Consider the following 27,168-nt stretch of genomic DNA (forward strand, 5'->3'; position numbering starts at 1 on the left):
CCTCCCTTCCCTCTCTAAAAAATAAATAAATAAAATCTTAAAAAAAATAAGAAAGAAAGTAGGAAACCTAAAGAGATTATGTAAGGTTCCACCAATTGCTAGGGTGGGTCTTGCAAAGTGACAGTTGCTGAGTGGAGGATGCACTGGGTGACTTGTGATGTCCCTCCCATTCTGGGCGGTGGAATGGGCACTTCTTTTATCCCCAACACTGCTAAGTACCACAGTCATCTGCAAAAGCTTGTTCAGCTTCACTGCCCCCATCAGAAGGAAGCCTGGCTTGAGAGGGCCAGCAGCAGCTTGTAAATGGGAACCCCCGGACAAGAGGAAGGTCAGGGCCAGCCAGCTGCAGCAGCCGTGGCTTGGTTGGTGGCTGCCTTTCTAACCTCCCAGGTACCCAGCATGGGCTGCTGAGCAGATGTGTTCTTTCTTAGCTCCTGTCTGGATGGGGCTTTCTGGCCAGAGGTGGAAAATGATGCTGCTGTTTGATTCCGTTTTCCTTCTACCTGTGGTCTTGGTGTTCCTTCAAAGCTTTCCCCACTGCTCTTCCAGAGCTCAGAGTATGTGTGTTGGTGGTGTGTGTAAAGGGTGTTTGTGTGCAGAATGTGTGGAAGGTGTTTGTGTAGAGGGTGTATGTAGTGTGTGTGAGGGTGTGTGCGTTGGTGGTGTGTGTGGAGGGTGTGTGTGGTGATGGTGTTTGTGTGGAAGGCATTGGTGTGGAGAGTGTGGAGGGTGGGTGTGTGTGAGCAGTCAGAGCACACACAAACTGTCAGGAGTGGGTGCGCCCATGCAAACAGGCCCAGGAGCTCCAACCCCCACATGTGCCTCCAAGGAGACACTGAAGGGAAGGGAAGCCAGCCCCTTCCCTTCTTCACTCAGTGGGACTCGCCAAGGGGATCTTCCTCCCCCTGACGGATGCTGTCTCCTGCAGAGCTCTCCTTCAGGGTGTGGATGTGCGGCGGGAGCTTGGAAATCGTGCCTTGCAGCCGGGTGGGCCACGTCTTCCGGAAGCGGCATCCCTACAACTTCCCTGAGGGCAACGCCCTCACTTACATTAGGTAGGTCACAGAACCAAGAGCCCTGAACTCGGAACCAGGACACCAGGGTTCTAGACCCAGCCCTGTCAACTGACTGTGGGCAGACACGCACCTCTCTGGGCCTCGGTGTCCCTGTTGGCTCCTGCCAGGTCTTCCATTCAGGGTTCCAGGCACTTTCAGCAGTGGAAGGATGGAGGTGGGGGTGTTGCCGCCAGGTTTCTCTTGCCTTTACTCTCTTTGTCCTTGAGGGTGTTGGAAAACTGGCCGAATGACCAACTAGGAACTACCCTCCACTCACATGGCATGGATAACTCTGACTTGGTCAGTGTCTGCCCATCCATGTCCCCAGCCACAGGCCTTTTAATATATACATTTTCATACATACAGTTTATGGGGAGAGAGAGGGAGAGAGATGCACACACACCAGGGACTTGTGCTTGTGTTTTTATATCAGTGGGACCCTGCTCTGTGTGTTTTCTGCAGCTACTTTCCTGCCACTCAGCGCTAAATTATAGACGTCCTTCCCTGGCAGTGGGTGCTGACCGTGGCATTGCCGTTCAAGCTTGCCCAGTACTCCATCGTATGGAAGTAGTTCATTATCCTCCATCGATGGGCATGTAGGCTGTTACCAGTGTTTCATTAAACAAATATTCTCGTGCATGTCCTTATTGCCTATGTGCTGGTCTATTGGTGGAACGGACTCCTGGAAGTAGAGCGTCAGAGGGCTACGTACTTACAAAGTTGATGGATACTGACAGATTGTTCTCCAAAAAGACTGTGCTCATGTATGCCACCCCAATCAGTCTCGTTTTGCATACACTCCTGAGATTTCCATCTCTCCGTGTTCTCGTCAATGCACAGAGCTGATCTTAATCCTACCGCTACCTCTGTTGCGGCCTTGGTGACTTTCTTTTGCTCCTTCCTCTCCTTTTAGGAATACAAAGCGCACTGCAGAGGTTTGGATGGACGAATATAAGCAATATTACTACGAAGCCCGTCCCTCGGCCATTGGGAAGGCCTTCGGCAGGTGAGCCCCTCCCCCAGCCCTCTTTGCCTCCCTCCACCCACTTAGCACTGCCTTAGCCAGAATATGAAATGGGCTTGCACGCACTCACGGTCTCCTTAGTAACTGAGCCCTACCTGCTGGGCTCTTGGGGCCCATTCCGTATGCAGTGCAGAGACAGACACTGGTCCTTGAAGGGGGTGCAACCCCATGGGGAGAAATAACCAGAGAGGGCTCGTTTATGGAAAAGAGCTTCTGCTCACAAGCTGCCTGCAGGGAGAGGGACCTCTGTGGGAGGACTTAGGGAGGAACTGTCTGCAGAAAACACTTAGGGTCTTGCCTCCACCCCCAGTTGTTCCCAATCTGTGTACTGTTAGGCTATTTTCCTATCTCTCACTGTTATGACTACAGTGTAGTTAAGCATTTCCAAAATTCAGATTGGTTGCAAAGTCAATTTAGTGGGTTGCAACCAGCATTTTTTTTAAATGATGGGGAATGAGAACACTAGAGATTAGTACAGAACAGGATAGAAAATAGCAGCTGATTGCTGTGAAGGGTAATACTGTTTTTGCAAAACTCTCATTTTAGTTATATGTGTATGTGTGTCTACCTAAGTGTGTGCCTGGGTAAACTCGACCACAATGTAAGGTGTATTTATCTCCTATTCAAGGTTGTGGTCAGGAAAGTTTAAAATCATTATTAGTGATCATCAGTGAATCTTCCTCCCTCTATTTACTTACATCTATCCCTTAAAATAAAAAGAATTTTAACACTGACTATTTGTTTCAGTGGGGAGCTAAAATTTGCTGGGCACTTATGTCCCTTAGTTTATTTGAGCCTCACAAAAACCTCCTGAGGTAGGTGGTTATGTCTTCAGTTTACTGGGGGAGAAACTGAGGCTCAGAGAGGAGGTGAGGGCACCTGTCAGTGGCCATTACGGTCAGTGTAGCTGAGGCAGGTGAGGAGACCAAACTGTGTCATCTGCTGACACGTCAGAGGTACACTGATTCGCTAAGATTCCTGAAAGACCTTAAAGCCTGTTCCTCTTGTTGTTAGACTCTGTCTGCTAAACCACAGTGCACAAAAGGAAAACTTGAGTTCATTAAGGCTCTGTTCTCTGTGGAAACAAGGACCTAGGCTAACTGAGGGTTTGTGTGAGGCTAGCTGAGGGCGCCAGGGGTGAGGAGAGTGAAACAGCGCCCCCTGCAGGCTGGGCTGATCCTGAAAAGTGAGCAGGAATTAGAGGAGAGGAATGGCCAGAAGGCTTGGATGAACTTGCAGGTCTGAGAGCGACTCCTAGAGGTGGCTAAGGCTGGAGGGCAGGCTGGGAACCAGCCTCCTGATTCTGGCCTGCTCAGGTGGGGCCTCTGCCCGTACTCCCTGGGGCTCCCTCCCAAACCCACTGGCCAGAGCCTGAATCAGGCCTCCTCTTTCAGCGTGGCCACAAGGGTCGAGCAGAGGAAGAAGATGAACTGCAAGTCCTTCCGCTGGTACTTGGAAAACGTCTACCCAGAGCTCACGTGAGTACAGCCCTCCGCCTGTGCATCTGGCCTGGGAGGGGGCTGGCAGCCTGGGAGGGGGCTGGCAGCCTGGGGGACCCCTTACCCCAAGATCTCTCCATCCCAGGAAGCCTGGCTCTTCCTAGCTGTCAGTGTGTATCTTCTTGTCACAGCTTTGAGGAAAGCAGGAGGACATTACCAGGAGTTAAGCATGATCTGTGGTAGGAACCAAATTTTTAACAGGCTGGGTCTTCGTGCCAGAAATAGACATTGTCCCCTTAGGAAAACAACGCCGCACTTTGTAGCTACAGCCACAGAAGTCATCATCCCCTTTGACTCTGTTCTCTCCCTTCTGGGAGTTTATTAAGGAAATGAAGCAACTGAAGCAAAACACTGTTGACAAACAAGTAGATGTTCACTGTAGGCTCGGCTGCTGGGAGAAAACCAAGAAACCACCAATGGTGTGGGCTGGGTTTCACGAATCATGATGCACCGTTCTAAACAAACGTTCTGTGCCCATTCATATTGTCATCGTAAAGGCTGTGGAAGAACATGGGGGCATTTGCTGTCACAAATGCAGAAGTAACCTGCAGATGGCGGTGTGTGCGAGTGTGTGTGTGTGCTGAAGGGGACTGCGTGTGACCGGCTATGATGGCTGGGAGGGCTGGAGAGGATTCTTCCTTCTTTTGAAATCCTTTTGAGGGTCTTGGCTACATGCACAGGGCTCACTTCCTCACCTCCTTCAGGTCTTTCTCAAAGGTGCCCTTCTCAGGGTGACCTGAGGACACTGATCCGCAGACCACCCTACCCCCAGCATCCTGACTTTGGGTTTTCCCGTTGCCCTTATTATCACCTAGTGTACACCCGGCAGGTTAGTTTGGGGGCCATCTCCCTGTACTTGAGAGTAAGCTCCGTGAGGGTAGAGGTGTTCATCTGTTTTGTTCGCCGTTTTTTCTCCAGCTCCAAACATAGTGCCTATCACAAAATGAGCTCTCAATAAATATTTCTGACTGAATAAATTGCACAGTCAATAAGCCTCAGTAATAACTTTGCAATTAGCATTCTTCCTTCTCTGGCTGTCACTCTGGGGAGCGGGCTATCCCGCTGTGGCCAGTTTTCTCCCGCAGATGATGCTGTGACTTTCCAGAACACTCCACCCCTTAGAGCTTGCCTGTCTTTGAGCAGCAGATTTGGTTTTTGGAAAACATCAGTAGTTGCATTATAGCCAAGACCAGGGGACAAACTAGACTAGCCCGGATAACATAACGCCGGGTCTCAACTTCAGTACGATAAGACTGAAGCAAGTCACGAACATAAACTGATTCTTGGAGCAGTTCCTGAGGAATTCCAGAACAGTTTGAGCAATGGCAGCATCCTCAGAGGGAAGTTGGCAGCCTGGGTAACCCCAGGCTCCCTGGATGACAGCTGTGAAGAGGAGAACACTGACTTATGGGAGTATAATAAATGAACAGCTTCCTCAAGTGACCGCTGCTAAGGGGATGCTGTCATTCCGATGTGTCATCTCTGAGGGAAAAGTTCATTTCCTTACATTCTGTCCAAGTTCACACAACATTTGTATGGAGCCATAGACTCTAGGCCTTGGGCAGGAGCTGGAAAGCCTGGGGGAGGTGTTGGGAGAGGGGGGACAGAGAATGTGCCCTTCCTGTCCTTCCCAGTCCCCACGCAGAGTGTCCCACGTCATCCCCTGAGGACCAGAAAGTATGTCATAACTGTCAGAAACCTGGATTGATTGATCCGAAGGCAGGAGAGTGGATGAAACCAGCGATGATAAGTGAGGAACATAAGTCAACTTCCATTTGTTCTGTCACTGTGTGGAAGTTTATTTACTGATTTTTAAAGATTTTTATGTATTTATTTTTAGAGGGAGGGGGAGGGACTTGGCTCGCAACCCAGGCCTGTGCCCTGACTGGGGTTCGAACCAGTTACCTTTTGGTCCATGCGGCAATGCCCAACCCACTGAGCCACACCAGTCAAGGCAACTGTGTGAAAGTTAAAAAAAAAGTAGTTTATTGCTGTTAAGAGAAGCCACACACCTCATTTATACCCAGTTGACTCCTTCCCAGTCCACTCATTCATGGTCTGCCTCAGTTCTCAGGGTGAGGGCCAGGGGTTAGAAAGGAGATACGTTGGCCCAAATGATACCAACTGTCTTCCAAACAGGGGATCCCAATAGCTGGCCCACCCTACTGCTTGAGGCTCTGTGAGAACGGGCCGGTTCTGGGGTTCTGGGGGCTTCCAACCAGCTCTGAGGAAGGAAGACCTGGTTTGGCTAAGATCCCGTGGCATGTCTACATCGAAGAATGCCAGAAGTGTTCTGATTCCCCCGCCCCTGCCCAAGTTCTCTTGCTGACCGAGGGAGCAGGAAACAGAGGTTAGGCACACAGCCAGACTGGTTCCCCATCCCCCCCGCCGTGGGGCCACAGTCCCTGAGCGCATATAACCTCCCAAGCCCAAGCATACAAACCTGCGTCTGCTGAGGCTGGCCGCCTCCTTGGGTTTATTGCCCATGGGGTCAGACGCTGTGTCTTACATCAGTGTGTGTGTGTGTTCACACACATTTTGCTGTGCATGCCAAGTGATTTCATGTGATATTTTGACACGCCTGTTTGACTTAACGGCGTGTTCTGAACGCTTTCCCACATTTCCAGCTGGTCTTTCACAGTCACGTGTAACGGCTACGGGGCTTCCGCCCGACAGATGAATCACAGCGCGCTTCGCCCACCCTGTCGGATGTCTAGGAATTTCCAATGTTCTCATATCATCAACAACCCTGAGATGAATATTTTTAGACTAAATCTCTGCACACATATGTAATTATTGCCGTAGGATATTAAGCTCCCTGAAGTGGGATGGTGAAGTCAAAGGTGTGCACATTTTAAGGCCTTTGCTACCTAGTAATAATAGTAACACATTGCCTTCCAGAAAAGTTAGGCTAATTTATGCTTTCATCATAGGATATGATGCTAAACATATATATTTGTGTGCATACATTAAATATATATTCTTTTGTATATAAAGTATATTTTGTATGTAAATAAATATGTAAATATACAACATATACATATATAGTAAACAAACAGTGCTAACCCTCTAATATGTTTCTTTAATTGTTAGGGAGTTTGAACACATTTTCATATTTGTGCATTTTAAATTTTCCTCTTCCAAGTGACCCCTCCCCGTCATTCTGAGCTTGCTCATTGAGCCCACATTCAGGTGCCAGCCGCTCCCCAGGCTCTCCTCTTTCTGTGCTGGGGAGTCCTGGGTTTCTGGCCCAGGCTCTCTCCCCACCAGAGGCCTCTCAGACCCAGCCTCCAGGCTAGGCCCTGGGGCTCCTGGAGCTGCTCAGAACCCACTGGGGCCCAGGTCTGTCTTCCCAGAGGAATCCCTAGTCCCTTTCCCCTCTTCTCCCCCGCCTTGCTAGCTGCACCTGCCCCCCAGTGTTCCTCCCCACTCCCCACTGCCGAGACCTTGGTGCCCAGGGAGCTGCCTGCCGCTGCCCTCTGGGTGAGCGGGGTAAGGCTGAGATGGGCAGAACACAAGCCTGTCCCCACCTTTCCTCCCAGGGTCCCCGTGAAGGAAGCGCTCCCCGGCATCATTAAGCAGGGGGTTAACTGCTTAGAGTCCCAAGGCCAGGACACTGCTGGTAACTTCCTGCTCGGAGTGGGGATCTGCCGAGGGTCTGCCAAGAACCCCCCAGCGCCCCAGGTAAGCTGCTCAGGTCCTGGAGTGGGGTGTGGGGCTTTCCTCTGCTCCCCTCCTCCTCTCTCCGCCTACACTCTCCACAGACTCACTTTCCCAGGAGCCCTGCCGGCTGTACCCTCCCACCCTGCTCCTTGGGTCTGCTCCTGTCACATTCCCATCTCCCTTCCAGCCTGTGCCACAGCTGCCCTCTGTGCACACCTGCTTTCTGCTTAATGAGGGAGAGGTGATGCCCAACAGCGCCCAGCTCTCTCCTGGGATGCAGCTGTGGTCAGCGGATATGACGGGTACAGGGCATCCAGGACTCTTGTACGTGCATGCGTGTGCAAAACATGAGTGTCAATGCACCACATCAAGACGGGAGCCAGTCATGGAGCCCGTGTCACGGACAGGCTTGCTGCCTGCCCTGGTCCGTGTCCTGTCTTTCACCCCCACCCCAGCATCCCTCAGTACATTCTCCATCTCCCTCTAGCCAGCTCCAGCCAAACTCTCCCAATATTTTATTATGAAAAATTTCAAATATATAGAAAAATTGAAAGAATTGTACAGTGAATACCCATGCACCCACCCCTATTGGTAGAAAATGTTACCAAAATACACAATATATTTGCCTTATCACCTGTCCACCCATGTGTCCATCCATGGCTGTGCTTTTGGACTCAGCCTCTCTGATTCCTGCCCTGCAGGCGTGGCTGTTCAGTGACCATCTCATCCAGCAGCAGGGGAAGTGCTTGACCGCCACCTCTACCTCCGTCTCCCCTGGGTCCCCAGTCGCACTACAGGCATGCAACCCGAGAGAAGGCAGGCAGGTAAGCCTCCTTGTCCCTGGGCACCAGATGGCCAGTAGCCCCAGGAGGACAGAGTGTGGATGGCAACCCCTGGCAGGGGAGCCACAGGCTGAGACATACAGACTCAAGCCCTCCAGCATGAGGAGCTGTGCGGGCCTAAGTCATTATCAAGGTCAAGTGTATGGTTTTACTCCTGAGGAAGTCCTTCGGGTACATATTTGCTAAGTGTCTGTCCTGCCAACCTGTGAGGCGAGTGAGGGCAACAGCTATTTGTCTTGTTAACGCTGTCCCTGCCTGCGACAGCCACCACAGCCAAAACGAGTGTTAGTTTCACCGGGAGCCCGCACTAGGACTTTCACATGGGTCATCTCATCTACTCCTCCCAGCGACCCTGTGACACAGGCTCTAGTACTAGCCCCCTTTTGAAGGTCATAAGACCGAGGCTCCCTAAATTTAAGAGACGTATGTTAGATCACACAGCTGGGATGGGGTGGGACTGGGATTAAAGGCTAGGTAAGTGTGATCCCGGACCCACAGTCCTATCCCAGCACATAGTAGACTCTCAGTAAGTATTTCTTGACTGCTGGCTGGCTGGGGAAACCGAAATCCAGATACAGTGACTTCCAAGCTGTCATGCCAGCCTCATGTGACCACTGCCTTTTCCACTTGTCAAACACACTCTCTCTCCCTGTCTCCACTAATCCGGGGGTTCAGGTCAGGCCCACTTGTTGAGGAAGAAGCTGATGGTCCTAGCGAAGAAATTACTTGCTTAGAGGACATAGGAGCCAGGGACATAGCCTGGCTCCCTCGTCTATCACTCCCTACGTGGCTGGGCGGGCCACCCCTCTGCTTGGGAACTGGGACACAAAGGCCAGAGGTCTGCTCCAGCTCTTCCTCTGGGTAGCCTGTGTCTGACTCCTGCCAGCCTGTGGGGCAGTGCACGGGGCAAGGGGCCAGCTGCCTGGCTGTCTGATTTAGCCTGCAGGGTTCTCCTCTCGCCCTGTTCTGTTTGGCTGGGCCAGCTCTTTAGGGATGACTGGCAGTTTGCTATTCCACCTGGAAAAGCAGCCCAATCCCCTCCTTGCTGGGTCTAAGAGATCTGTGTGCCGTGGCCTGCTTGCTGGGCCCACCAGACATTTCTGAAGCAGTCTCAGACTGGAGGGTGCAGCTGGTCCTGTTCCCTGCCAAGGCTGCCTGCCCCTTACCCTGCAGTGAGCGGGTCCTGAGGCCCCCTTCCTGGAGCATGGAACTCTCTGAGTGTCAAGTCCTAAGCCCATTCCCACACCCTCCTTGTCTTTTATTTTTTAACTGATTTTTAGAGAGAGAGAGAGAAACATCTATTTGTTGTTCCACTTATTCATGCATTCATTGGTTGCCTCCTATATGTGCCCTGACTGGGGATTGAACCCGCAATCTTGGTGTATTGGGATGACACTCCAAATCAATTGAGTTATCCAGTCAGGGCCTCCCTCCTTGTTGAGGCTGGAGCTGGGAAGTAGCTCCCAGGGCAGCCACTATGCGAATACTTCCCTGGGGCTAAAGCATCCGTATTCCCCTTTGTGCTGACCCAGCCTTGCCTTCACTCATTCTGCTCCTGCAGGTTCTGCCAGGCCCCCAGTAGCACCCTGGGCAGCTGGGCCCCCTCCCCCAGGAGGACAGGAGGACAGTCTCTCCTACTGCCAGCATCTTCTCCAACCTTGGCCTTCCTTCTTGGTTCCCTTTGTTCCCTTGGTGTCCAAGGTCACCTGGGGGTCAGATACCCAAGAGGTCCCCTGTGCATTCAAGCCGGTGTGATGGAGTCAGCAAGTCCCAGCTTGGTCACCCCCCTCACCTCTCTAAACCTCAGTACTCTCATTGTAAAATGAGTGCCTTCCTCCCCTGCCTGCCTCACAAGGAGTCTGCAAGAACTAAGACTGTGGAGATGGGACAGTCCTGTGAGAGGACTCTGTTTCTCTGGCCAGGCCCAGAACTGAGTGGCCAGGGCTTCGGGGAGGCCCTGAGACTGTACCTAATGGTACTGGTAGGAAGTGGGAATCCTGTGATTGGGGGAGCTCCTCCTAATGATTAGGTCATTCATTCACTCATCCGTGCATTCATTATTCATAAAACAAAACTGCATTGGGTGCCTACTCATGCCAGGGAATGTGCAAATCACATTGGCTGCAGGGATGAAAGGACATGATCCAGCAAGGCTCAGCTGGGGAGAGTATGGCCAGCCCTTCCCAGGAGGTCAGACCAGAAAACCACAGGCAATAGGATGCTGTGAGTTTCAGAGGGACCAAAGGCCCTGTCCCACCCACTACCCCTGACCTTTAGGCCAGGGACTGCCCCCGCTGTGCTGGGGCCACATGGACCAGAGGGGCTGGTTCTCAACCCCAAGCCCCATAGCACTGTGTTCCCAAGGGGGATCCAGACTCTGACACCCCGTCTTGCACCCTGTATGCACATCTCAAGTTGGTTCCCTTCTCAGCCCACCCCATGGCCCCCTGCAGCCCTGGACCCGGAGCTGCATACGGCTCACCTCCCTTCTAGCTGCTCCAAAAAAACACGGCCCCTACCCATCTGAGCCCTCCGAGCCCTCTGGGCCCCATCCACATGGTCACGAGCGCTCCCCACTCCTAAGGGAAGACGAGGTGGATATGGGAAGAGGGGAGGTGGATGCACAGGAGGGAAATAGGAAAGAAGCCAGAAATAGACTAAGCATCCAAACCACACTTCATCCTCCATCCAGGCATTTCTACAATGTTCTACCGGAACAACTCTCCTTCCCCTTGTCACGCCTGGGGAAGGGGAGGCGCCAGGAGGTGAAGGCACTGACCTGGGCACCCCTTCATGACTTATAGGGGACTCGAGCACCCCCACCAGCCCACTGGCCTCACTCTTCCTCTCCGCCGAGATGGCGGCCGGTTCCCACTAAGGGGTGTAGGTAACTGGCTGCACAGCGATAGGCCAGGGATGTGGCTTTGAGCTGCAGGAAGAACCCTTGTCCGAAGGGGTCAAAGATGCACCACCTGTCCAGAAATCCAACTCTAGTGTCTCCAGAAAGCCAGTGGGGAAGCCCAGGCAGGACTCAGGTGAACTGAGATAAAAGTCCACTTACAGTGGAGAACGGCCCCTTGGCCAGCTGATGCCACAAAAGACACCGAGCCCTTCTGAATGGAAGCTGGAAATGCATTTTTATGTGATGATGAAGCCAAATTTTAAGTTAACACTGTGCAGGCCAAATGCATTTCTGCATTCAATCTAGACAGTAACTTCATGCCAAACTACAGAACGGGAGTGCGCTGGGGAGCACTGGCCTAGAGTGTGTGTCCTGGGGGGTGGGTGTGGCTCTTATCTAAGGGACACACAGATTGTTTAAATGGGGGTGGGCGGGGGCGTCCTAGGTGTATGCAGGGCCACTTACACACATGTGCAATTAAGGTACGAATATTATTATTTTTAATCAGTTTCCTCATTTGCTTCCTTCCCTGCTTCTCCCCACAGAGATGGAGGAGAAAAGCCTCCTTCATCCAGCATTCAGTCAGCGGCCTCTGCCTGGAGGCCAAGCCCGCCCAGCTGCTGACCAGCAAGTGCCAGGCTGACGCCCCGGCCCAGCAGTGGCAGCTGCTGCCGCACACATGACGGTGGCCCTGGGTCCTCTGCTACCTTTTGCATGAGACTTTGGGACTGGAAGGGGGCTAGGGTGGGGGAGTGTAAAGCGGGCCGTTTCCATCTCCTCACATTTCTGCCAGAACCATCTGCAAACACCCCTGCCGTGAGACACCATTCTCCAAAGCTTGTACAGCGGGGCGCGGGGGCATGCCTGATGCCCTGGCTGCTGACCCGCCCTCACCCCGGGACAGAAGAAGCCCAGAATGCTGGACTGCTGCTGGGCAGGGACTGGGCAAGTGCCCTCGCCTTTGGTCCCATCCCTTCTGCCTCCTGGGGACCCTCCCCTTGTTGTTTGGGGAGAACAAGGACAAAAGCCCACACAGGGTCCCCACTGTGTCACAGGGCCTGCTTCTGGGATCAGGCATGGGGGAAGAACACAGGCGGTGTGGAGGGAGAGCCTGAAGCTGGGAGGAGAGGGGCAGCCTTTGGGGCGGACAGAGAACCAGGAGGGGGTGAGAAGCTTGGTGGCCTGTCCCAGGCAGGTGCTGGGTTGGGTGTGGGAGGGATGGGATCTGGGGGGAAGGATGGGTGATTTGTAGAAGGACATGGACGGGAAACCAGCACATCACCCAAAGAGTGGGTCTCTTCCCAGGGACCTAATGTTCCCGCACTGCACCAGCCCTGGGGCACTGTGCCTCTAGTCCTATGCTCTGGCTTTCTTAGCAAGAGGCTGCAGGGCGATCTTCAGGACCAGCCTTGGGACACAGTTTACTACACAGACCCCACTTCTGTTCGGCCATGTGTCAGGACAAAACCTCTCCCTCGGGCCTTAGTGACCTGCAGGTGCCCTGTCCCCCTGCCTGGACCCACCACGAGGACGGTGTAAGGACAGGTGGCCGCCATGCACCACTGACATGCCCTGTCCTCATGCGTGGTTTTTGACAACTGCTTTCTCAAAAGCCCTTGCCTCTGTAAATACCGCCTTATGGAACCGGGTGGCCCGTAAGAACAGGACCACCTTTCTGGAGCATCGGCATTCCCTCAGTCCCTGGGGAGTAAGTCGTCCCGGCTAAGCCTCCTCCTCACCCCTCCCCGCTACAGGAGGGAGGCCCTCAGGGGTCAGTCAGTGCAGTGGGAGGGAGGCTGGCTGGTGGCTCCCGGTTATGTAGAGACGTCCCAGTTGCTTCTCACAGCCACTGGGCCTTCCCTCCCCCTCGGCCCCCATGACCTGGTCTTGGAGCCACTTCTGTTATTCCCTGTGTTCCTCTTCTCTCACTGCCCCGGCTCAGGCAGTGTGATCTCGGGCAAAAGACTGCTGGTACAAAGACCCCTAGTGGGTCCCCCTCCCAAAGAAAACCAGCCTGAGACCTCTCAGGAATTTATGGATTCTGGAGGGCCTAGGAATCTCCTGAAATTGTCCCCGCAAATAGTGCATGAGGGTGCATATATGCATTTTCTTGGAGAGAAGGTCTGTGGATTTTCCCCGCTGCCTGCAGAGGTCCTTGATCCCCAGAGGGTCTGGACCCCTGCTCTGGATTGGACCACCCACCTGAGCTGCTATGCCCTGTCTCCCTCCCTGGTGTGCCTAAACTGCTGTTGCCTGCTCCCTCCATGAAGCCCTTGGGGCCAGGAGCAAAGGGTCCCTGGACCGCAACACCCCACCTGGAGGGTCCTCAGAGATACCCTCTCACCTCCTGGCTCTCACTGGTGTCCTCTTGGCAGTGCCCCTGTGTCCCAGCGTGCACCCTGCTGCCGACCCGGCACCCCGCGTGCCCTCTGTGTGCACCCTGTGGGCTCACCGGCATGGGGGCCACACTTCTCCCATTCTCTTGTGATGTTTCATCTACCGCCACCTCCGAGGTGCATGTCCACCCTGGTTGGCAGTGTGGACTTTGGGGATGGGGGGCGGGGACTTCGCTTGAATGTAAGAGGACTGCTGCTCAGAGAGCCTTAGAGAGGCCCCTCCCTCCCTGTGGTCAGACCAGGTGCGGCCCTTGTCAGCTGTCCTCCGTGGGACTCAGCCCTATTCTGTCTTTGCTTTTCCTCTTCTTGACCAAAGCATGTGCCACTAGCTGTCCTCGAGGACCTCATCTTTATGAAACACACACCTGAAATAAAACCACTTCTCACACACACACCTGCACCAGCGCCTTCCTTTCTGACTCCAGAATCGAGCCCTTCAGCACCATCCTCCCGGCCTCGCGGGGAAGGTGGGGCCTCTATTCTGCAAAAGTGAAACTGAACATGCTCACGTCTAACCCCCTCCTGCACCTGAGAGCTTGCTCCTTGACCTACGTGCCCCACAGTACCCTGGGGATCCGACAGGCTGGCTGTGCTGGGGAGAGCCAGCAGGTGGCCCTGCCGCTGAGGCTGGCTGGAACCAGAGCCCAGGCTCCTGTGGCTTCACTGAGGGATGCTGCCTGGGGTTTTGAAATGGAAACAAGGGGGCTTCTCCAAATGCTCACCTTTGGCGACACTCTCCCCGGCCCCGCTGAACTACTCTTCGCCTCCACCACACAAGAAGGCGGTGGTAAAATGCAAGTGGGACCATCTTCCTGGGTAGAAACAGTAAAGTAGTTGCAGAAAGAGTCCCACCAGCCTCGCTTTGTTTGATGGGGTAGCAGGTACTCTGCCTAATGTTTCCATGGAAACCAATGGAAAGCCCCTACATTTCTGTAATTGGAAGTTGAACCTACCCAGGTAGAAATAAACACTTTGGTGCACTTAGGAACTGTAGTGGGCAGACCAGTGCAAGACTAAACCTCTCCTGAACACAGCCGTTTCTGTCTCTGTGCCCACCTTGTCTCAGGGCTGCTCGCCTGGATTCCCGAGCATTCAGGACCCCAGGCTGGAGGGGCCTGGAGCAAAGTGCTGGCGGGTGACGGTTCCAAACACGCAGCATGGCTGCGGAGCCCAGCTTGGGCCAAGCTGAGCAAAGGGGGCAGTTTGCTGCCGGACACATTGGTGCAGTCCCTGTGCATCCATCTGTCCTCTTGAGGAGTGCAGACCACCACTGCCACCGTCTTGGGCCCCCTCCTGGCTAGGCTGGGCCATCTGTCCAATTTTCATCTATTTTCCCTCTGACCTTGAAGGGCTCTGGTGCTGCTTCTCCTGAGGCACACTCTTGCCCTCCAAACCTACCTCTCCAAGGCCCATTTTCTCTCCCCTTAGCCCTCTGCCTTTTTTTCCTGGAAACTAAGGCTGTTAGCCTTCCACCAGCTCCTGGAGGAATCGGCAAACGCCCTTGGGCTGGCCAGTGACAATGGGCCTTACGTAACCCAACTGAAGAGCGAGCCTCCCAGGGCACCCTGGGGTGGAGTGGGTGGGAGGGACACTGTTATGGGGCCAGCCCCCGTTGGTCCGGCAGTGAGGGCTTGCTCCATCCCTGGGCCCCGTGACTTTCACAAAGGCTCTTCCCTCGCCCCTCGGCCTCCTCCTTTGCTGTTGGGAGAAATGACCCTGGCAGCAGGACCATGCTCCGAGGGGCCTGCCCCTCCCAGGCCTGTGGAGTGTCTTCCAGCACCGAGTTGGGTGTGGCCCTCTCCCACCAAGCGAACGGGAAAGGAAACCTGGAAGGGAAAGGTTGGTCTTCCTAATGTCCTCAGCTTCATTCCTGACAATGTGCTCAGCATCTGGTATTTCTGTGTGTCCCCTGTGATGCTCTGAGGCAGTTCGCTCTGGGAGGGAGGGCACCCAGGCAGCTTCTCTCCTCTGAAGAGGTCTCCACTGCCAGGCACTCAGCACAGACTTCGAGGCAGAAGAGTGAGGGGCCTTCTTCCCTCCCAGGCCAGGGTAGCCCAGCGGGGGTGAGGCCCAGAGCCACCTGAGGACAGTCCTCTGTTGTGGAATTCAACTCTGTGGAGTTCGCAAAGAGGGTCTTAGGAGTATGGACTCCAGAGACCTCATCGGCAGGGGTGGATCCATCCCACTCTGTCACTTACTAGCTCCGAGGCCTTAAATAAGTTATGTCTTCTCTTAGCCTTGGTTTCCTCACCTGTAAGAAGGGGGTACTCACAGCCTGAGAGGAGTTTTCTGAGGACGGATTTACCGTACAGTAAGCAAGTGTCATCGCTATTGTTAGCAAATGTTTTCTGAGGGCCTGTTCCATACTCAGCACTTTGCTGGGGCAATGACACAAACGTAAACAAAACAGAAAGTGTCCTTGCCCTAAGAACTAACACTCTAGCAGGGGAGATGGACCAATGAGCCAGCAGCCATAATGACACAAGATAGAAGCCACAGGAAGGCGGAAGCTAGGGGAGCAGCAAGGTGGGGTCCTCCCATAGCCTGGGGGCTACCTGACACCCTGGCTGGGTGAAGGCTGGGCAGAGTGAGGACTGGTGAGGTCAGTTGGTCCTAGTAGCCCAGCTGGCAGCTCAGAGGGCCAGTGCTGAGTGGACCAGGCTTTCCACCCCAGTGTCCGCCACATCATGGTGATGCAGACCAATTGTCATCTTGCTCTGGGAGTTGTTCAAACCCAGACAGATGTGCCTTCTGCTTCTTAAGCCAGTGCCCACTCCTCCAGGGCCCAGCTCTCTGTGTGGAGGACAAGAGACAGGGTGGGGCCACATGGCCTGGAAAACTGAGTGATTCTATCCAGAGGGAATGAATTCAAATGACCAGAGGTGTCCCAGAAGAACTTGTTCTCTCCTTCCTCCCTGGCTCAAGTATCTCTGACCCCCTCAAACTACTTGGAAACTAAGCTTGTCTTTCAAATAAGTGTCTCTCAGGGTACATTCAGATAACTTGCTGGGATCACTTGATGTGCTTGTAAGCACTTAAGTACCTGGGCTCTGACCATAGCTGCTACCTCCGAATTCCCATATGTGTGAGGAGTGGCCTGGGTTACTCTGACGTGCACTGAGTCTGCGTCCTCCTGGAGACAGAGGGAAAGGAAGCCTTGCAGAACGCAGAGTCAGGTGGGCCCAGGCTCCAGGTTGGGTGCAGGGCACTGGATCTCACTGCAGAAGGACAAGCCAAGGGCAAGGAAGGCCACCCCGTGCTCCTCATTACACTCACCCCAGAAGCCAGACGAATATGGGGGCCAGATCCAGGAGACAGAGGTCTGAGCCGGAACCAGCACCCAAGGACAGCAGTGAGGGAGAAATTTCCCTAGCTGGACAGGAACCCGGGGCTGGCAGGAGTCCTTGCTTCTGGCTCCAGAACCAGGGCGTGGCTGCTTAGAGCCTACCTAACAGGGCCTCTGGGTTCGAGGCAGCTCCCAGCCCTGCAGGTGGCTTGCTGAAGCGTGGTGGCCCGCAGGCTCTGCAGGCCCCACAGACCTCTTGGGCAGCTGCAGAGCTCCGGGTGTCTCTGTTCACCAGGGCAAGAGGGCTGCCCTTCCTGGGGTGCCGCTGATCTCCAGGGCTGTTCTCCATGGCAGTGGGAGAATGGAGGTTGTTAAAGTTAAATCAGGTCACAGAAAGTGGAGGGGCAGCAGGTAGGCCAGCAGAGTGGCATGGGTATGTGTGACCTCCGCCCTGTGCTTGCATCCTGCAGGACTTCCCTTTCATTCTGATGGAAGCTGGGAAGGTGAGCAGGCTCTGGGCAGCGAGTGGGGGTCCTCAGAGATGCCCTCATGCATCATGCAGACCCTTAAACTCATCACCATGAACACTACCAAGCCCACCATGATGTGCTGAGCACCCACCACACAGAGGACATGGAGTGGGCTCAGAGGACCCCTTTTAGCCGCCCACGGTCAGGACTGCCCGGCACCGGACGCAGACAGCCGGGCCAGCCTCCGTTCTTCACCTGCAGTCCAGCCAAATTGACCTGCGTCCTGCTTCTGGAAGTTGTTTTCCACCTTCTCTTGTTTGTGCTTTTGTTGTTCCTTCTGCCCTCTTCCATGTCATCTCTGTGGGCCATATACTACCCATTCGTTCAGACAAATGCTGCTTCCATAAGGGACCCTTCCCTGATCTCCCACCTGTGTGAAAGCATCTCTTGATTATTTCTTCGTCTTCGATGTTCCTCTCCAGCTGCGGTGAGCACCTTCCTTCTCATGCAGTGATGAGGACTTATCCTCTCCAGTCCTCCTCCTTCTTCTCTTTCCTGTCTTCTGTTGGACTGAGGCTCCTTGGCAGCGTGACCTATGTTTGCTCCGGCTTCATGCCTCCCACAGCCACAGCACAGAACCTGGTTCTCAAGACTCCCAGTAAGTGCTAGCTTGCCGAATAAATGAAATAACAGATTCTAGCTGGGATTTATCTAGCTGATAAACCATTTATCACACACAGTGCATTGCATAAAGCACTCAATTTATATTTGTTCATCTTTCTTCTCACTTGTTTTTAAAAGCTTGGTATCTTCACAACTCCACCCTTCCTACTTATTTGTGGTCTCTGAGCAACCGTGTGTTGGTGATGCTAAGGGCCGACGTGGACTGAGCATTTCCTGAGTGCCCAGCACTTGATACCATGTGCATTCTCACAGGCCAGCAGCATCAGCATCACCTGGGAACTTAGTAGAAACACACGCTTTTAGGCTCCACCCACACCAGTTGAATTAGAAACTGGGGGTGCGGCTCAGCCCTCTGCATTTGCAAAGGACCCAGGGATTCTGATGCACACTGGAGTTTGAAAGCCTCTGGTTTGGTGGCTGAGATGGGTCCTGGTCCCCTGACTGGAGGGCAAAGAAGACTCAGAGCAGAGGCTGTGTGCTGCAGGCCATGCCTCTGCTAAGCAGGCTGCCTCCGTGCTCCGCTCCTCTGCACTGAGCTGTGACGCTGAGACTCTCTCCGGGTGGAGGATAGCAGGCAGGAGGCTGGGCCAAGGTTCCCCACTGAGCTAGATGCCACATGCCAACCTTGCTTTGTGTGATTTATGAGTTTCTTCCCAACACCAGCCACATACCGCTGATTTCATTATAGAAACGCTTCCACGCCAGAAGAGTCATTAATCAAGGGATCGTTGCTACCTCGCCACCCTCCGGATGGGCACACAAAACCGTGGGTTCCGTGGCCACGTCCTTCCTCTGCATCACCCAACTGATGACATTCACAGCCAGTACTGGCCCTTGTGTACCAGTCACTGAGGTTCACACATTTCAGCTTCTTTAATCTTTACAACTTTATCAGGTAGGGAGTTTCATTGTCACCCATTTACAAACTAGGAAATTGAAACCCAGAGAAGTTAACGCACTTGCCCAAGACTACCGGGCTGGTAAGGGGTAGAGCCCATCTTGCACTTGAGGAAATGCGGCCCCATGCAAAGGTCTAGGTCTCTCCCTGGAGCCCGAGGCTTGTCCTCCTATGCCCCACATCCTTTCATGAGTGTGATTCTTTGAAGCCTGCGAGGTGGGGTGGACCGGAGTCAGCTCTGCCAATGTGGAAAGAGCCTGAGAGGCTGATATACTTAAAGCCACAGAGCAGGAATTCACGGGTACTGGGACTCGGCAGAACCGAGAGCGTGACGCAGTGAGAGGTCAGTTGCTGATGACGCTGCCTGGTGCCAGGTGTCTTCTCTGGAGCTCAGGGTGAGCACCCCTCCATGATGATCTTGCCCGACAGGCTGGGGCTGCTTTGCTCCGATGTCTGCTTTCTCCTGCATCCTCTTGAGGAATCTTATTTTCCAAATGTGTTCCTGACCTTAAGTTTCTCTGTCCTGCATTATTTCTCTTCTGATGCCAGTTGTGTGCTTGTGCAGGGGGACTGTCCTTCTGCACACCTGCCCCTGTGACGTTGTCAGCCTTAGGTGGGGACTTGAGGGTGCCTAGTGGAGCCTGGTAGGGCTCACCTACAGTGTTCCCCAGGCACCTGGAGGGTTACAGGCTCTGCAACTAGCTGGGCTCACGTGAAGTTTACTAACCCACATGTGTCCACCCCAGTTATGTCTTGGCTGCTTTACTGTGTGAGAGCAGGGGCAAAGAGCTCCAGCCTCACAGTGAGAGGGCCGTTGCTCCCGGCCCAGCCGCTGAGGAAGTCACTTCAGCAAGTCACTCAAGCTTCCTGGACCTCAGTGTGCTCAGCTGTGAAAGGGGGGTGCAATGTGGGGGAAGATCAAATGAGAAAGTGCTGTGGTCCGGCCTTGTGGCCCGGGGACACCCGGGACTACTTCTCTGGCCCTGGAGCAGGCCAGAGCCATTAGACCCAAGGCTGGGACTTTCCAGCAGATACAGACATTTTCCAACCATCAGGTCAAGGCCTTGAAGGTCAGACGTGGGGGTCCAAGAGGGCGGAAGGCCAACCAGAAAAGAAGAGCACGGGAGTCCAGGCACCCACTTTGCTCCTGAGCTGGAGATGGCTGATCTGACTATGAAACCATTTTTGGTGGCACTTGCTATTACCTTTGAGGAGCAAGGAAAGTAGATTCAGCTGGGGTCTTGATGTGCTAATAGGCTGTGAAAATGTTCAGGCTCCTGGGGAGGGCTGGGATGGGAACCCGGAGGGAGGGTTATGAGGCAGCAAGAATGGTTCGTTCAGGTCTTCAGAGCTGAACTGCTCCTCCCTCACCCGCACCCCCTGCCTGACATGGGTTAGGGCTCTTTGGGCCTGACTCACAGAACAGAGGACATGGGGCTGTGCTGACTGTCCCAGGCAGGTGGCCTCTGTCCGTGGAGGTCCCGCAGGGCATGGCCTTGCTGCTCTCAGGAGGAGAGCACCCTCTGGGGGAGGGTGACAAAGCCACATCGGTGAAAAGGCCCCACAAATATTTGTCAATGGCACAGAGAGCTGTGGCTGGCCAGGAGGCTCCCTCTCAGCGGGAGCTCACTCTGCCTAGCAGGGGAGCAAGGGCGGAGGCTGCGGAGCGGACCTAGAGCTGAAGCCTGGCTGTTTTCCCTTACCAGCAGGGCAACGCGTGTCAAGTTACTTCACTTGACCTCCAGCTACTCACCAATAAAACAGAGACAATACTACATACTGCTTAGGGATGTTGTGAGATTTGAATGTTTGTGAATGGGCTGGAAGTAAGAAAAGGGGAGACAGTACCCAATGGATGCCCAGACTCTCTGCGGAGGTAGTTTTCCTGTTGGGGCTGGAGTGCCTGTGCTTGACACAAAGGAAGCATCAGCAAGCATTTGTGAAGGAGTGAGTGAGTGAATGAAGGAATGAATGAATGAGTGGAGTAGCTCCACTCGAGGCAAGGAGCCTCTCTGCAGCAGCTTTGACTCCAGCCCCAGCCCAGGGTCCCCAGGACTCCCGAAGTGGACATATGCTCAAGATTGGTTTGTTAACTTTGCAGAGAGAGGAGTCCTGTCGGGCATGGGGCTGAGAGTTGGACAAACGGATATAATTCATGGGCAAGAATTACAACCTGAAGCTTCCCTGAGATTCCCGGCCTCCATCTCTAGCTGCTGGGTGAATGGCCTTCCTACGGGCTCCCTGATGTCCATTCATCTCCCCTCTACCTCAAACGAAGGTCGTATGGGGCTGGCCTGTACTTGTCTACACTCCCATTAGATCGCAGCCTGCATGAAAAGGAAGGTCTTGTCCACATCGACAAATACAGTGGCCGGTGCACGGCAGGGACTCAATAAACATGCGGTGAGTGACTGAGTAAGATACAACTGCTGTTCCCTCTCCATTCTGAGAGTCCGCTCTTGGACCACAGGGCTTGGGATGCCTGTCAGTTTTGTTCTTTGCTTCTAATGTTTGTTCTCTCCTAATCTGGCTCTGATTTGGGTTTTCCAAGAATCAGCTGAAGTTTGACCATGAAAATTCCTTTTCCCTCGGCACAGGAGACCCAGCATTTGCAAGTTAATGCCGAATCAGTTCCTGATTAAACAGGCAACAAATGTGAAAATAAAAATCACACAGCAGAGATGATGCAGCAAATACAGGTAGCCTTCTCACCTACCTGTGAGAAGACTACATACTAATGAATTCGTTACAGTTAGGCTAAGGCAGTGAAAATGGCAGCATTGCGTTTATCTATGGTTTTTGTTTAAACTGGCAGCAGAAAGGAAGCAGTGAAGGCTCCTCTGAGCTCCAAGCCCCCTCGGCTTCTTGAGGTTTTGGTCCCCTGCCATGGGCCATGTCTCTGCTCAGGATATAAGTCTTTGGTTTATTTGCATACAAATTGCAAACATCTACAAAAATCTTCAGTTCAAGCAATTTTTAAGTAAAATGTTATTGCTTCCCTGAAGGCTATAATTCCTTGGTTTTTCTCAATATTCTTCTCATTTAGCAGCCACAAAAGTTGACCCAGATTTTCCACCCAGGAGTGTCTACCACAGGGAGTGGAAGGAGCCAAAGTGAGGGAAAGCAGAGAAGGGAGAAGGTAGCTGGGAGATTGAGCCCACTTTTTCAGGACACCTAGAACCTGCCCTAAGCATTTTAAGTATTATTTCAATTCTGAAGCTAACTCTGTGGGGTAGACACTATTACTGTCTTCATTTGTAGTGAGGAAATCAAGGTTAGGAGATGTTATGTGAGTTGCTCAAGGTCAGACAGCTAGGAAATCGTAGGGCCTGAACTCTAAGGGTGTCTGGTGCCTGGAATTTTACACACACACATAAATTATAAATTTATATTATATAATTATAATTTCAATATTGTACACAAACATACTTATTAAAAATCATAGTGCATATTTTAGAATATAAATAATTCAATATTGATTTAGTTAACATAAATATTTTATAATTTTAATATTATATGATTGCAATTATACTTACATACTTATAAATATGTGTGTATATATTTATATTTATATATTTTTTGCCCTGCCTAAAGCTTTATTGTTTCCATTTGATCCACGGCATGGGAGAGGGCTCCAGGGTAGTTAAAAGGCTGATTAGCAGCTGTAGGGAGAGGCTCAGGCAGAAGCCAGACACCAGGGGAAGGCAGAGGGGCCCATCAAAGGCCTCTGGGCTCCAAAGGCTCAAGTGAGGGTGAGCCTTTCCAGGAGCTGCTTGCCCCGCCCAGCCTGGGGGTGACCAGCCTATAGAGCTTAGTCAGGCGGTCTCCCATCCTCTTGATGAGTTTCACCTCCTCGTCCAGGAAGTGGTTTCCAGGAAGTCACAGAGATGAGGGTCTGTGCAGGCAGGACCCAGGCATGGATATGCAAAAGGGCCTGGTCCAGGTTCTTCTCCACAACCATGGTGACTTCCCTGGTGCCCTGAGTTTCACCTCACTCATTTAGGAAGAGAACGTGGACACCATACTGGTTTTGCATCTTTAAGGGATGCTCGGGGCCCTCACGGAAGTGGCCCATGCCCTCCAGAGCCACATCATTGCAGTCGAGATAGAAGCCCAGAGAAAGGTCGGTGTAGGAGGCCGGCAGAGGCAGGTCGACGAGGCGGCCTCTGCCTCAGTGGAATAATTTTGAGGAATTTGGGAGCTCGTGGTTGCTTGGCAATAAGGAGGTAAGCTCAAAAAATGGTGTTGGCTGCTCTCAGAGGATGGCTGAGGTGTTTCTGGAGATGGTGACTGGAAAAGAGGCTGGAGGGTGCTTGGAGCTGGAGGAAGGGGCGTCCCTGGGTCTGTTCTGTCTAAACACTGTTGAAGCAAGAGGCAGACCTGGGGGCCTACACAGGGCGTCGTCCCGGAATTCTATGTTTAAGCTCTGCTATCTGTGTAAATCACTTACTCTTTACATAGTTTTAAATATGTAAGGCAGCTTGTTAACTTATTAACAGTAGTGTGCATGGTCTATTGACTTGTCCCTACACTGTTTTCAAATCTGAATGTGCTAAGGATTCTGGAGTTACTGTCAGGATAGGGTTGGCTACGTACTTTGTGGGGTTTATTGCAGAATAAAATTATGGGTCACCTAATTCATACACTATTAAGACTTTCAAAAATGATGACAGCAGCGTAGGGCCCTTTGGAGCGCAGGGCCTTGTACAGCGGCACTGACTGTAGGCCCATGAAGCTGCCTGAGTGAGTTGGGATTCTCAGAGGAAACATGTCCATTTTTTCTGGGTGTCTGGCCTGGGTCTGGCACATGATAGGCAGTAAAAAACTGTTGGCTAACTGAATGAACCAATGCAACAAATACTTGTATTCATCTACTACTGTCTACCAGGCAGTGTTCTAGGCACAGGGCATAATAGCAGTAAGCAATACACACAGGGTCCCAGATCCTATGGAGCATAGATTCTGAAGGGATGAAAAAATGCTAGGGCACTGGCCCTGGTCGGGTAGCTCAGTTGGTTAGAGTCGTCCTAATACATCAAGGTTGTGGGTTCAATGCCCAGTCAGGGCATATATTACACAAGAATCAGCCAATGAATGTATAAGTGGACCGACAAATCAATGCTTCTCTCTCTCAAAAAACCGATAAATAAAAAGAAAAACATCAAGGGCACTACTACCAGGCACATACATTACCAGGTGGTAGGGATTAATGGGGGAGAGGTCATTTTACAGGCTTCCTATGGAGATAGGATAGTGAGAAGCTAGGAAGATTCCTTGGCAAGTGGAATAGGGAAACTGAGACAGCTGAACACAATTTACAGCCAGGTTCGTTTGGTCACCACGGCAGAAGACCAGAGTCCCTGACAGGGGGCAAAACTGGGAAAACAAGGACCTCACCCTCAGAGTAACGTTTCCTCCCTGGAGCGAACATCTAGGCCTCAGGTGTATTTCAGCTCCAGGCCCAGAAAAGCAGCAAAACCAGGTGGGAGACACCAGAACCAATTGCCACGACTAAAGACCCTGCCCTGTCACTGACCTATCAGAGGAGACCACGATCCCAAAAGGATGTTCCTGGATTACTGATGAATATTCTGCTGAAACCCTCCCCTGAGACCTCCCCTAAGGTTTCCTTCTGCAAGAGAGAGAGAAAAAAATCTCAAGACAAAGGCCCCAGAGTGTCCTCTCCCTCTGGGGAGCAGCCTGCACCATTCCCTTCTTCTTCCCCCACTTCTTTCTTCACAGGCACGTGTCTCCTGAACTCAAAGGCAATGAGAAGTGGCAGCTTGTCCCAGGCTAATCCCCTGAATGTGTCCCCCAAGCCCCCTTTTCTCTGACTTCCCGGCGAGCTAAGGCAGCCCAGCCCAGGCTCTCCTGTTGCTTCTTCTGTGCTAGGCCCATCCTTGTTTCACTGTCCCCAGCTTTAATAAATGTACCTTCACAGTCACCTGGACTAGTGCTGTGACATCTTTCCCACTTGAAGTCAAGAGCCCACACACTACAGCCGGCCCGAGGCAGACCCGTTCAGGGCCAGGTCCCCTGTCCTGGAACACTACCACGCAGGCCCCACCTCTTTCTTAGGTCAGGCGACCCAAGGAAACATTTCCAACTAGAACATTTCTTCAGGATTTGTGAACTCAGCTAGAAAAAAGGAGTCTTTGTAAAAAGGTGAAGCTTGGAGACCCTGTGGACAGCCACGCTCCGCCCTGAGTGGAAGAAACTGGTCAGCGGGAAGAACGGAGCTGACACCCGAAGAGAAACAGGGACCGGCAGCCGTGGGCCTCCTGACTGCCCGCGCTCCCCCTTCCCTCCGCCGACCCTGAGACTCACCCGTGCTCTGGCCAGTCCTGTAGTTTGGCTGTCAGTCAGCTACACCACCTCTGTTGCCGTCACCTGAGCTAAGTCAAGGAGGATTTTGTCATTTTAACAAGGGAATGACAACCAGTTAACTGATCTCTGAGGCAGGAGGTCAGTGAGGAAACCATTGCTGTACTTCAGGGGGGAACTAACTGGTGAGGCCTCAAGTAAGGCCCTGGGGACGGTGATGAGGGCCCAGGAGGCCACGTAAGAAGTGACAGGCAGGGATCCTGTAGCACTATCCTGTTCCCTGGTGTGTATCCCCAGAGGCAACCCTGTGCCTGGCACCTGGAAAAGTGCTCAGTAAATATTCGTGGAAATGAATGACTGAATGAATGAAGGCAGGAAAAGTAAAAGCCAGACTTGCTGACCAGCCCTGAGCAGTGTGGCTCAGTTGGTTGGGCACTGTATTGCAGAGCAAAGGGTCACCATTTCGATTCTGGTCGGGACACGTGCTGGGGTTCAGTGTTCGGTCCCCGGTGGGGGCATGTACGAGAGGCAATGGATCAGTGTTTTTCACCCCCTTTCTCTTTCACTTCCCCCCTTTCTAAAAATAAATAAAATCTTAAAAGGCTTGCTGACCAACAGGAAATAGAAGATGAGCAAGAGGGAGAAATGCAGCCTTACTGGCTGGCTGGCAGCCCTGTTCAAGACGGGAGGGGTTGCTCTGGATGGGGTCATTGGGCGAGAGTCCTGCACCTTGGGTAATGAGTTGTTTCGAACTACTGGCATGCATTTTCAAGATGAGTGGCTGGTCTTAGGAAACAGAAGAGTTAACCCATCTAACACAAGGACCAACCCTGTCCTCAGCCTCCTTAGCTCTGGCCACGTAACCAACTGAGTGACTCCGGTGTGTGCACTCAAAGCATTTTTACTCCAGAGAAAGACCTAATTTCACAAATAGACAATGATCCTAACTGCCTCAGGGACCGGTAGTCCTTGATTAGGAGCAGTCTAAAGTTAGCATGACAAAACCAGCTGTCGAGTGTCAGCCTAATGAGCCCTCCTGTCTCCCAGCACAGTTCTCCAGGGTCCCCTGTATGACAACTCACTTCCCAGCCAGACTGCGGAAGATTATACAGATGAGTTGAGAAGCTTGAAATTGGGTATTCAGAAAACACACTTGCTTTTCTCCTGTGGGGATGCCTGCACGGAGGCTGGGCATAAATGGCAGCTTTAAAATAAAACTGGCATTATAATCTCCTTGGTAGCTCAGACACAGAGCATTCAAGAACTGGCATTATAAAGCTGTCAGAGGTGAGCAAGGCCTCTTTTATTTTGGCTTTCTGTGTCCAGTCAGAAGCAGTCCAGGGAGATGGTTAAGCAAAGGTTGTTAAACTTCACCAGAATTTAGTTTGAAGTGTGGTGTTTGCATCCCTGGGCGAAGCTCATTAGCATGTGTCAGGAAGGCGGCTTCAGCGGCTCCACACGTCCCCTGCTGCTCCGGGCTCGCAGAACGCCTGCCTCACTACAAGCTCCGCTTCTCTAAGTTCTTCCAAGTTCCTCCTGCCTGAGCAAAGTCTTCTCTTGTGACCCAAATACGTCCTGCTTTGAGAATGCCTCCTTCTCTCTTCTGAGCTCAGGATGCAGGGAGGGAGCTGAGCAGAGTATCCAGGGTGAATGGAGTAATGAACGTGAGATGCTGCAGATACACGGCAAAGCACCAAGAGGGGCAAAGGACAGGTGCTCCTCACCAGCCTCTGAAATGATCGACTTGGCTTCAGCACTATGCAGCAGTCAAGACAGGCATAACTGCATTAGCAATCCCTTTTTTAAAAAATCTTTTCATTATGGAAAATTTTAAGCATATAAAAAAATAGAGATTAATACCCACCACCCAGTTTCAACAACTATCAATGTATGGCTTATCTTGTTTCATTTGAAACAAATCAGTTATTGTATCATTTTATCTGTAAATATTTCGGCACATACTCTTTAAAAATGACAATACCATCATCAAACCTAAAACACCTAATACTGACAGAATTGTATACTGGAGAGTGAAGGTTCCTGCACCTTACCCTTGACCTCTAACAAGAACAATGTATCAAACAAAAGCCTTGAAAAAGACAAAGGACTAAGGCAAGGCAAGGTT

At 52.4% G+C, this 27,168-nt stretch overlaps 1 protein-coding gene across 1 annotated transcript in view; it reads left to right on the plus strand.

Moving 5' to 3' along the window:
• The window catches only part of GALNT16 (polypeptide N-acetylgalactosaminyltransferase 16), an 80,161-nt gene extending 66,386 nt beyond the window's left edge, over positions 1 to 13,775 (plus strand). Inside the window, exons 10-15 of the mRNA XM_045823839.1 lie at positions 929 to 1,055; positions 1,969 to 2,061; positions 3,474 to 3,557; positions 7,121 to 7,262; positions 7,943 to 8,065; positions 11,531 to 13,775. Coding sequence (XP_045679795.1) covers positions 929 to 1,055; positions 1,969 to 2,061; positions 3,474 to 3,557; positions 7,121 to 7,262; positions 7,943 to 8,065; positions 11,531 to 11,668 — 707 coding nt within the window. The 3' untranslated portion in view covers positions 11,669 to 13,775. The remainder of the gene's footprint in view (positions 1 to 928; positions 1,056 to 1,968; positions 2,062 to 3,473; positions 3,558 to 7,120; positions 7,263 to 7,942; positions 8,066 to 11,530) is intronic.
• The last annotated feature ends 13,393 nt before the right edge of the window (positions 13,776 to 27,168 follow it).

Source organism: Phyllostomus hastatus, unplaced genomic scaffold (genome assembly GCF_019186645.2).
Source record: "Phyllostomus hastatus isolate PE091 unplaced genomic scaffold, TTU_PhHast_1.1 phas_scaffold_501, whole genome shotgun sequence".
In the NCBI taxonomy this organism is placed as follows: Eukaryota; Metazoa; Chordata; class Mammalia; order Chiroptera; family Phyllostomidae; genus Phyllostomus; species Phyllostomus hastatus.